At 39.3% G+C, this 12,408-nt stretch overlaps 1 protein-coding gene across 5 annotated transcripts in view; it reads right to left on the bottom strand.

Moving 5' to 3' along the window:
• CHD2 (chromodomain helicase DNA binding protein 2) overlaps window positions 1-12,408 on the bottom strand; it is a 121,088-nt gene that overhangs the window by 90,643 nt on the left and 18,037 nt on the right. For all 5 annotated transcript variants that reach the window (XM_055326039.1, XM_055326042.1, XM_055326041.1 and 2 more), the window contains 3 exons: window positions 6,331-6,562; window positions 2,434-2,520; window positions 714-775 (listed from right to left, as the gene is read on the bottom strand). In XM_055326039.1, the coding sequence (XP_055182014.1) occupies window positions 714-775; window positions 2,434-2,520; window positions 6,331-6,562 (381 nt within the window). The remainder of the gene's footprint in view (window positions 1-713; window positions 776-2,433; window positions 2,521-6,330; window positions 6,563-12,408) is intronic.

The raw sequence follows: 12,408 nt of genomic DNA, 5'->3' as shown, positions 1-12,408 counted from the left end.
ACGTGGGACTCGATCCCGGGTCTTCAGGATCACACCCTGGGGTGAAGGCGGCATTAAACCCCTGAGTCACCAGGGCTGCCCTATCTGCCAGGTTTTTAATATCTACATTTTCAAGTGCAGTCCCTGAGGAGACAGGATGTAGAATTCAAACTGTCAGATCCATACCCGCTCCAAATAGGACTTTTAAATTCTCCCTCCCCCCAAAAAAGGCAAATTACTTTTCACCTTAAGTAGAATTTGTAAAATTTAAAAATTATATATAATCTAGGTCCTAAAGGAATTTCACATAAGCCCAAGAATTAAAATTTTCTAGCTTGGGAACTACAGTATTAAAATCATATGGTAACAAGATGAAATTTCACACTACATTGGGTGTCTTTGCCCAATCAATATAAATTTGCCACACCCACAAAAAGAACAAATGAAAAACAGCAAATCTAAATTTGTTCCTTGCTCAACCAGAAGAGAATCTGTGCACATTTAAAGAAAAACAACCAGGTTAACGGGGTACCCAGGTGGCACACACACGAGATAGGGAATCTGAGCTTCAGAGGCTGCCAAGGCAGCAGGTCACAGGGACAAGAGCCCATGACAGCAAGAGGAGCAAGGGGCTCTGGGACCCAGGGTGGACTACAACACAGCAATAACAGCCCCAGACAAGTGGACATTCTCGAAACTCCTGGGTGAAATAAGTGCCCCATGAAAATACTTACTGTTTCTTCAGCTGCCTCTGGCCTCTTCTTTTTGGGCTCCCACTCTCAGACCCGCTACTTGCCTTCAGTGTGTGAGGGGGGGAAAAATGATCACAGACTTTAATTCACAGTTCTTAGGGACAACACAACCCCCTGGTTCAACAATTTACTCAATAATAACATTATTCAGTATGAGCTTCTCAGACAAAAGAAATCTGTGTTTGGTGGTTCTCACTCTTATTTTCCTTTGAAAATTAATTTGTTACAATGTGGTTACCTCTAACACCGCTTGACTTCTACAAGGCACAGTCTGATAAAATTCTCTGTGATAATGGAAATGTTCTTTCTGTCCCTGCAGGGTTCAATCTAGTGACCAGCAGCCACGTGTGACTGCTGAGCCCCTGAATGTGTCTAGTGCGACAAAGGAAAGGTATCTTTCCTTTTACTGGACTTTAATTAATACAAATTTTAAAAGCCACATGTTAGTGGCAACCATACAGGATACTGCAGATCTAGAATATCATGTGAAAATGCCACATCTAGTGTACCATTAAAGGTGGTGACCTACTGATATACTCTATTTCAGACTCACTGAAGAGCATGTTCAATCGTCAGCCAACAGTGCTCTGATGACAGCACTAAGCCAAGGAAAGTTCATTAGTCAGAAACATCTCAAAGCTCTTTTCCCCCCAAATTGGGCAAACTGGCAAATATTCCTATTGCTGTTAGTCTTGTGCCCTAGCGAGAACCTGTTAATTTACACACAAAAAAGGAAAAGACTGACACAACCATGCGACTGGTTGTTAAACATAGGTCAGGAATCTAATCCTAGACACTATGGAAAAAGAAAGCTGAGGCAAACCAGCTCACAGGTCATCAAAAATAAAACACCTTGAATGCAATGTGGATGTTAACAGTCCAGTTGATCTGTAAAGTACATTTACCAAAACCCACCTCCACTCACTAACCTCTGGATATTAATATTTAACTTTCATCAGAAAGATGTTACAAAGTTAAGAATAGCAAAGTCCTCCTAAGAATGCAGGAAGGGGGTATTTCACTGAGACATAAAAGAGCATCTCTTCAGACTGGTCTATAAAATACAGAGGTAAAAATTGATAAAAAAAATACCACACAAACTGAGAAAGATGAGAAAAGTCTGATGCTATAGAAACCACAGAACCCAGTACATAATACCAATTTTTAAAAAATCATCAATCCATTTAATCTCTCTCAATTATATCCGAGTAAATATGTGTGAAATATGTACTATATTTAGTTTTAAGTAACTAAAACACATTACTTAAGTTAAACAAACTCTCCTTCCCTTCTCAGAAATAGATCTGAAAGTATGTCCATTATCACATTTACCATGCAAGTGACTCTTTAACAAAATATAGATTTAGAAACTAGGTATTTTAAAGGTAAACCTGCTGAGATAATCAATTTCACTTGAAATCCATAAACATTAAAAAAAATGAAAATACAAATGTGAAACCAATACTGCAGAATACTCTAACACTCTCCTAAAATATTATGACAATATAATCTTTCTGGGAAAGTTCTTTCTTTAAAAGCCACCTGTGGTTTTCCTCGCAGTTCTAGGTTGAAAAACCTCACATAAGAGTCACTAACTGAGGCATAATGTTCAGTCATGTTAATGATAACATACACAACCAGAGTTGAAAATGATAAGATAAGGAGTTTAAATGTATCCCCTTAAAACATTTATTTTTCTTACCTCCTCCTTAATATTAAATCGTGATGGTTCTTGTCTGCTTCGGTTTGACCGCCTAACCCCATAAACATCAGGATATTCTTCCCACATCTGTAAAATTAATAGACCATGTGTGAATCCTTTTTTCTTGATCCCCATTAACTATTTTCATCACTAGAACATGTATTTCCATCTAAGAAAATTCAAATAACTAAGTATCAAAAGGCTTGTTTCTTACTAGCTTTGTTTAAAGATAATAAAGTACCATCTGTATTATCCTGGAACACAGTAAAGTTTAACAATGTCTCTTCGTTACTGAATGAAGTTCGTTCGAACTTAAACTACATGGCACACTGCTTACTCGTCATTAAAATATAAACATACAGTTAAACAATACAGAATCTTTACTGATGAATTTTAACTCCCTAATGCCTTCCAGTTTCAGCTCTTGACTGTGTATTGATCCATCTGAGAATTCAAAAAACCACCAGGGCCCCAACATGTCTAATTTTAAGTAAAACTCAGGACATTTGTGTATTTCTTTAAAATCCTCAGGATACATAACATGCCAGAAACATGGATAATAGTCATTTCTGACACTTAGCTACAAGTCCTCAGAATAAGCACCACCACCCCTCATTCTCTGGAACACTCTGTTTTACTCTTCAACAGTAATTACCCTTTGCCTTCAGGATTTGATTTTCAATAACAATCCTCACTAGCAATCCAAAAAAAAAAAGTAGGGACCCCTGGTTGACTCAGTCACATGCAACTCTTAATCTCAGGGTTCTGAGTTCAAGCCCCTTGTTGCATGCATGCAAAGATTACTTAAATAAAATAAGACCTTAAAATAAAAAAATAAAGTTGAAAGGAGAGATTAGTTGGAGAAAAAGGTTTCTTTTCTTCACAATATACCAAATCATTGTATAAAAATACTCAACAAATCTATAAAAAAATGTAAAAAAGACCTCTAACAATGAGAGTCTATAAACCCCAAATCTCACTCTCCTTCCCACAGATAACTACTACCAAGTGTATCATGTATTCTCTTAATGAAATCAGTCACAAGGAGCCAAAATGAATTTGGATGGGCTGTGGAACACTGAAATGAAGATGTTAAAAAAATGTGGAAGAAATGCCTGATAGCCAAGATTAGAAATGTGAGTTTGTTGTCAAAATACAGGTGACAGCTAATATATCATTAAAATATTTACAAAGTGAGGCCAGAGGAGAAACCACTGGTTGAGACTCATGAAGTATGTGGAAAAATGGACCCCAAAAAAGACAAAATTGATGAAAGACAACCCAGAAAAACAGAATGTCACTCAGGCAAGGGAGGATATTGCCAAAGTACCTTTAAAAAAAAAAAAAAAATGCCAAGTAAGCTGAAGAAAACCAAGGCCTTCAAAGAAAACAAGAAAGATGTTCCAGGAAAAGTCATTTTAGGAAAAGAATCCAATTTAATTATGTAATCCAGTGTTCTCAGTTTATAAAAGTGACAAATCCATAATCGCCTTAAAATAATCTGAGAGTGGAGAGGACAAAAGGTCCAACCAGAAAGAGTTAGGAATAATCAAGTGGCAGAAAATGTAGGCGACAGAGGCAGAACACTGAACAAATCTAGAAGAGAAAGGAAGAGGACAAAAAAAGTTTACTGTAGCCATGCCAACCCCAACCTCGACCCCTTTTCAGCTTTTGCTAGAGCTATGAAATGACTTTACTCAGAACAGATATTTTAAGCTTTTATAAACTGGGACGGCTATATCACTTAAAAAAACCTACATTAATTAGTTTTATCGTTTAAGATATTAGGCATTCAGGCTGGGACTGTATTATAGGAGATACTATAATATACACATACTAAAATCATCCTGAGTTCATCTCTGTCCTTTTGAGGGCTACAATATCTAATCCAACCCTTCAATTAGAGAGCTACCATGTAAAGGGACATGTATATAGGAAACAGAGAGCCTTCCTCAGAAATTCTCATTTTAGAATAGCATCATTAAAGTCACAATCCAATCCTTCTAACTGGTTAGTACATCCATCCATTTGTTAATCTTACTACTAACTTTTTGGAATTGATCACTTTAATTTTGTAAGTTTATCTGAATGTTTCTGCCTGAACCCATACTTCTATTTTGAAATCGATCTTAGCAATGATTTCCCTTCTTTCTTAGTTACCTTTTATTTTTTTTATATAAAGTTATATAAGGTCTTAAAACTTAACAGCTGTGAATCCTGGTGGTCAACACAGTTTCAGTGAAGTTTTAAGCACTATGTTAAGTAATGGCATCTGTTTTCCTTTAATCTCTGCAAGTTAAGAACACTCCACTGCACAGATGAAAGTTATATTCAGATTTTTTCCTTCCTTTACCATTCCTTCAAAAGTGTATTGTGGTGTTCTGAAAAGAGCACTTGATCTAGATACAGAGAAAACCAGGCTCCAGCATGATACATGACACGCTGAAGATCACACAAGCAATGCCTTCTGCTACAAGCCTGCGTAATAAGTCTCTGAGGTTAGTGATACTCAGAGCAAAATCTCTAAGTGGTGCTTCTACATGCAGGGTCTTTTTGAATTCTCTCTGTGAAAGGTCTACCCACACTAAGCAGACAACACGGTGCAATACTTTAGTATCTGAAAGTCACTCCTCTGTTGAGTGAAGCAACAAGGATAGCTCTCATTTCCCTACCCCTCACAGCACATCTGTTGAAGCTATTCTACAGAACCTGCAGGTAATTTAAAATTGTCTGTACTACTACAAAAAATCTGAGACCTCAGAAGATTTCTATCTTAGAAGAATAAAAACTGATATAGCATAATAGCTTTTAATTTCATTAGGCCATTTTATTTTTAAATTCCTAAAAGAATATTCTTTTGTATTTTCAGTGATTCAAATGCAATGGTCTCAACAAAATTTTAAAAGATCAGCTGTATTCTTGTGATTAATTAGGTCAAGTCATTCGTTTTTCACCAAAAGGATTGCACTCCAAAGTTTGTGCACCAATGAGAGCACACTCTGCGTTTCAATTTTGTCTCTTTGCATTCTTTGCTAGAAGACTCTTCTGTTGGGATGCCTGGGTGGCTCAGTGGTTGTGCATCTGCCTTCGGCTCAGGGCATGGTCCCAGGGTCCTGGGATCGAGTCCCACCTCGGGCTCCCCTCGAGGAGCCTGCTTCTCCCTCTGCCTCTGTGTCTCTCATGAATAAATAAATAAAATCTTAAAAAAAAAAAAAAGAGAGAACTCTTTTGTTAAGTGAACAATACCTACATTGCCTAAATGCAGATAACTTTTTTCCCTATGAGAAATATTTTTCTTCTATCCTTCAGATAAGAAAAACTGCCCTTATTCTAAAATTATCATCCATCACTAAGCTTTACAACTGCATTGCATAATCATCTGTCAGTGATTCTCTCTGGTATTCTTCAGTATTGACTATTACCCTTTTTAAATGTTAAAAACCAAACTATAGGGGCACCTGGGTGGCACAGTCCATTAAGCGTCCAACTCTTGATTTCAGCTCAGGTCATGATCTCAGGGTCATGAGATCAAGCTCCATGTCCAGCTCCGTGCTGGGTATGGAGCCTGCTTAAGATTTTCTTTCTCTCTCTTTCTCTCCCTCTCTTTCTGCCCCTCCCCCTACCATTCACTCTAAAAAGACAAAAAACAAAATTATAAAAATTTGTCCTTTTGCCTTGTAATTTGACAGATCATGTAATTTTCCTTATGGCCTTATGTCTACTATATCAAATAGCAGGAGGGAATGCAATCTCTGTTTATACCCACAGACAATATATTATTACAAAAGGTGACTATAGTTTTCATTATCCAGATCCACTGAGTTTTCCATGGGAAACAAAGGTCTGCTAACTGGTCCTAGCTAGCAGCACATTTTTAATGTACAGCAAAGTAGATACCTTCTTCACATCAGCTATCCGTTCCTTCTTAGAGGCAGGCTTCTCTTTGGCTTCTGGAAGGACTGGCTGGGATTTAGAACCCGCTGACTCACTTTCAGATTCCGATTGGCTCTCTGAAGACTCAGAACTGCTATTTGACTCACTGCCATGTCCGCTTCCTGGATCGCTGCCCTGCTCACTCTCCGACTGGCTGCCTGAGTCTGAACCGGAAGCTTCTTCAGATGCTGAGTGACTTAAAAAAAAAAAAAAAAAAAAAGACTTAAGATCCACCATATAAATCTGTTTTTAAAAAATTCCACATAAATCTATTTTTAAAAAGCAGTAAAATGACAGCAAAGAATAATTCTGGTAACACAAAATCAAAATCTTCAAATTCAGATTTATATTCTTATATTGCAAATAATGTTACCATCATCATTCCCAACATCCCTAGTAGCTACCATTTCCTGAGTGCTTAGATGATGGTATATACCATTTAATTTATATAGATTAAATCTTTTACAAAACTCAAAATGAAGCTCAGAAATAATTAAGCAAGTCTCCCAAAATGACATAGGCAGGATTTGAAACCAGATCAGTCTGGATCCACTAAGTCTTATTTGTTCTGTATCAGTCTCTTCCTCTTCAAGACAACTCTACCCCCACACACAAAGGAAAAAACCAACATAGAACAAAACCAAGGCAAAGTTACCCAAAGAGTAAGAATGCAATCTGGTTGCAATTATCCAATCACTGGTTCTCAACAAATCAGACTCATCTGGGGAGCAGTATGAAAACACACACACATTAACTCCAACCAGAGGTCCTGCCTTGCAATCTCTGGCAATGGAGTTCCAGACCTGGTAGACTTAACAGAAAAAAACAAACACAAAGAGCATTCGGAGTCTGATGTGAATCCAATAAAGACCCACTATGGGCTAGCATACATCCCACCCCTTCCTCATTCCAAATACCCCTCAAGAAAGAACAACCTAAGGAGGCACATGATAGCAAAAGCCATAAAACAGAAATATCAGAAGGCGATGGAAGATGGGAGTATCAACCCTGGGAGCCAAGTAGGCAATATACCCTCCCCATAAAGTAAAAAAGCAATTCAGGGGCACACTGGTAATAGTGAAGTTACTTTAAAGGGAAAGACCTAGGGATCCCTGGGTGGCGCAGCGGTTTGGCGCCTGCCTTTGGCCCAGGGCGCAATCCTGGAGACCCGGGATCAAATCCCACGTCGGGCTCCCGGTGCATGGAGCCTGCTTCTCCCTATGCCTATGTCTCTGCCTCTCTCTCTCTCTCTCTCTCTCTCTCTCTCTCTCTATCATAAAGAAATAAAAATTTAAAAAAAAAAAAAAAAGGGAAAGACCTAAACTGGGTAGACTCCACAAAAAGACCTGGGCAGTTCACAGAACTCTTCTGCTTAGAGTCAGAGCACAGGAAGGGAGGCAAGTAGCAACCCAGAACCAGGGTTAATAGCCACTTAACAGAAGGGGCCTGGTGTTTAGGAAGCAGGAGAGAAAAGACATGTGGCATGAAGCCCAAGGGGGTAAAGAAGGGAAGCTTTGAATTTACCACCACTGTACCTTCCCAACTAGAAATGAGGGCCTATCACTTGACAAACCTGTCCACAGAATGGGTAAGACAGTACACTGGGGACTGGGATTGACTCCCCAAATGCCATGTGACCCACAGTACGCACATTAGAGCACAGCAGCCTTTTAGTAAAGATAAGGAAGTAATTAATCAGTGACATTGAAGAGGGGGTAAGGGTGTTGGAGGCGGAGGGGTGCGGGGAAGAAGGGTAAAACCACTTATTAATTGCCTAATCATCTAACAGGTACCCAGCATTATTCGAAGGACTTTATATGTATTATTTTGCTTATTACCCAGAACAACCCTATTAGGAATCAGTATCCCCATGCAAAAGACGAGAGAAATGAGACAGCAGGGCTGGGATTCCCACCCCACCCCCCCGCCCGCCCCCGGCTTGGCTCTAATGCCCATATCCTTTATTTTACCACAGGAGTTCAAAACTTTAGCAACTCAGAAAATAAAACTTTTCCCTGTTATACTATGTCCAAAACCAGTCAGGCACCCCAGTAATAAGTGACTCAACACTGCTAAGGTCTCATTAGACTGACTCCCTGGCCACAGTAAAAGCCAACCTATCCAGCTGACTATGGCATCATAAATCACTTATTCTCTGTGACCAAGCATAAGGTGGTCACCTGGCAAATAATAAAAAGACGAAGGCTGGACAGTATAGCAACAAGAGCAGGCTTCAGCATCGACGGCTCAGGTCTTGTCCTAGATCTCTCCCCCATGGCACTTTGTAAACCGTGCCATCCTGGCAAGGTTATGAGAGCACCAGAGGGCAGACAGGACACCAGGTCCCTATAAATGACAAGGCCTTACCAAACATTAGGATTTCCAGATTTTCACTTCCCAGCTCTTCTAACACAAAGTTCTCCCCAGCTAGCACTCATTAGTGAATCAGTACCACACAATTTATGGCACTAGTTGGAATTTATTACCTTTGCCTCATTTGCTGAGTTTTAAAGGTACAGAGGCAGCTCCAGCATTTCTGCACCAGAAGAATTTAGAAAGAAATTCCTTTCCACTTAAAAAAGTGTTAGGAATGTACCTGGAGGCTGTATTTACATAGCCAAAGGAGCTGAGTGATTAGATAGGCCTGGAGGAGGAAGAGCTGGCTGCCCACCTCCCCGGGGCCACCCGGGCCTGGTCCCTGGGAAAATCCAGTCTCAGCATGCCCCAGGAACCTTGGCCTCCCTCTCCAAGTTCTCAAGATCTAGTATTCACCCTTCCTTCCCCCCTCACCCCCACCACTCCAGCCTTACTGAACCACTTGTACACAACACAGTAAGCCTGAGTACTGTTCACCTTCAATCTTTGCTGGTGAGGCACCTCTCTAATTCTTGAAGCCTCAGGCATTACCTTCTCTAGGAAAATTGTCTGTGCCCTCTCCAATCCTAAACTCAGCGCCTATTAAGTACTTCCATGATACTTTGCCACAGCAGTTACTGTCACTGGGAACTGAAACGGGCAGGCTCATTTTGGTCTGAGTTTCAACCACCACGCTCCACTGGCTCTCACTTTTAGCAATGACACATCTCAACCTTGAGGACAGGCTCCAAAGCCCCAGTTGCTAACATGTAGGCTTCCTTTGCCTCTCATGTATCCCATCCTATACAAGTAACTTGGTCGTGTGTCCACCTCCTGAGAGCTAAACTGTCTTCTTTGATGTTCCCTGGGCCTGGAATGCTGGAGAAGAGGTCAGGGGGAATCACTGACTTTGCTAGAATATGCATTCATTCTGCAATCTTTTTGGAATGAATGGTTTAGTTTTCTAATTACTATACTGCTTCAGTATCTCCAGACAAGAGATTAAGGCAAGAATCCCATTTTGGCAAATCAGCACCAGCTAAAACTGTCACAAGACCATAGGATGTTCCATGAAATACAGAACACTCCAGCAACAAAACAGAAAATATTCAACTCTTGGGCAACTCCGGTGGTGCAGCGGTTTAGCACTGCCTGCAGCCTGGGGTGTGATCCTGGAGACAAGGGATCGAGTCCCACGTCGGGCTCCCTGCATGGAGCCTGCTTCTCCCTCTGCCTGTGTCTCTGCCTCTCTCTCTCTCTCTCTCTCTCTCTGAGTAAATAAATAAATCTTAAAAAAAAAAAAAAAGAAAATATTCAATTCTCAAACAGAAAATCACAAATAGCATTAATCTGCTGAAGATACCAGGACAGTCCAGTTAGTTGGAAAACCTGGGAGCGTTTTGTGCTGAGATGTGATGGAAACATCCCCTTGCCAGCACCCACAATAAGGGTACGTGTATACATAGGATGCCTCACTCCCTTTGACAGCCTCTATAACGATAATATGGATGCTCTATATTTTATTTAATCTGTCCCCTATTCATGAGACATTTAGGCTATTCTTAAACCATTATCTTAACCAATAAGCTACAAATATCCTTGATATACTTCCATATTTATCTCTGACTAGAATATTTAGTTTTCCAAATTGCTCACTGTAATAGACTATAAATATCCTTGTATAAGGCTTCTTGTGCAGCTGTATATTTGTGTTTGTGTAGGAAAGTGACTCTAGAAATCTAACAGTGCACACAATAGCTTTTAAGAAAAAAAAACACAACCATGTTTCTATCAACACCTAATCTATATGCACAGAAACATTTGAATCACCAAACTGTTAACAGTGGTTTACTCTGTTTGATGAGTTATTTGAAGTATACTAACGGATACAATGAACTACTTGTGTAATTTCAAAAATATATGTAGATAATTTCAAAAATATATATAGATATATTGGTATGAAAATCAAACCTCTAAAAAAATAAACATCAAATTCACAATTGTACTTACCTCTAGGGTTGAAGGAGGCAGATGTGATCAGAGAATGATATTGGACTGAAGCAGAGTGGCGAGTTCACAGTTCACAGTTGTTCATTATGTAAGTATTAGTCTTTTTAACATTTAAAATGGTTCATAATAAATCCAGACAAAAGAATCAAATGCAAAGCAAAGGATAAATTACCCCCAATCCAACGCAAAATGAGCTAAAGATGTGAATGAAAGTAAGACTAGGTGTTTTTTAATTATTTTTGAAACCAGCAAGTCATATTTAATAAAGTAATATTCAGGAGGAAAAAAAAGGGAAGAAAAAGGCTTCCCACTGCTGATGTCATACTCAGTAGTGAAAAGGCTGAAAGCTTTTCCCATCAGATCAGGAACAAGTATGCCCACTCCCAGCTCTCCGATTCAACGCAGTACTGTAAGTCCTAGCTAGAGCACAATCAGGCAAGAAAAGGAAATACAAGGTAACTAAAAAAGAAGTAACTTGTCTCTATTTGCAGATGACATGATTTTATAAGGAGAAAATCCTAAAAATTCAACCAAAACACTGTTAGATCTAATCAATGAATTTAGGAAAGTTGCAAGATACAAAATTAACACGCAAAAATCAGTAGTATTTCTATACACTAAAAATAAATTTTCAGAAAAAAAAAGAAAGAAAGAAATTGATCCTATTTACAATAGCAGTACCAACCATAAAATACTTAGGACCACATTTAACTGAAGAGGTGAAAGATCTCTCACTCTGAAAACTATAAGACATTAATGAAAAAAATAAAAGATGACACAAACGGGGAGATGCCTGGCAGGTTCAGTCAGTGGAACCTGTGACTATCTCCGGGTTTTAAGTTCAAGCCCCACCTTAGATGCAGATTATTATTTTTAAGATTACTTAAAAGTAAAAACTTAAAAAAAAAAAAACCACAAATGGAAAAGTATCCCGTGTTCATAAATTGGAAGAATAATGTTAAAATATCACTATTACCAAAAGCTAGCTTTAGATTCAATACAATCCATATCAATATTTCAATGGTATTTTTTATAGAAGGAGAAAAAGCAATCCTAAAATTTATATGAAACCGCCAAAGACCCCAAGAGCCAAAATCTTGAGGAAAAAAAAGAATAAAAGAGGTATCACACTTCCTAATTTCAAGCTATACTATAAAGCTACAGGCATCAAAACAGGATGGTAGTGGCATTAAAACAGAAAAATAAATCAGGGGAACAGAATCAAGAACCCAGAAATAAACCCAGCCATACACAATCAACTAATATATACTTTTTAAAGATTTTATTTATTTATTCATGAGAGACACAGAGAGAGGCAGAGACAGGCAGAAGGAGAAGCAAAGCAGGCTCCCGGTGAACTCTGGGTTCATGACCTGAGCCAAAGGCAGACGCTCAACGACTGAGCCACCCAGGTGTCTCCAATCAACAAATATTTGACAAGAAATCCAAGAAAGGGCAGCCCGGGTGGCCCAGCGGTTTAGAATCGCCTTCAGGGGATCCCTGGGTGGCGCAGCGGTTTGGCGCCTGCCTTTGGCCCAGGGCGCGATCCTGGAGACCCGGGATCGAATCCCACGTCGGGCTCCCGGTGCATGGAGCCTGTTTCTCCCTCTGCCTGTGTCTCTGCCTCTCTCTCTCTCTCATTCTATGTGACTATCATAAATAAATAAAAATTTAAAA

Source organism: Nyctereutes procyonoides, unplaced genomic scaffold (assembly GCF_905146905.1).
Source record: "Nyctereutes procyonoides isolate TBG_1078 unplaced genomic scaffold, NYPRO_anot_genome, whole genome shotgun sequence".
NCBI lineage: Eukaryota > Metazoa > Chordata > Mammalia > Carnivora > Canidae > Nyctereutes > Nyctereutes procyonoides.
This window is presented reverse-complemented; position numbering and strand designations above follow the sequence as displayed.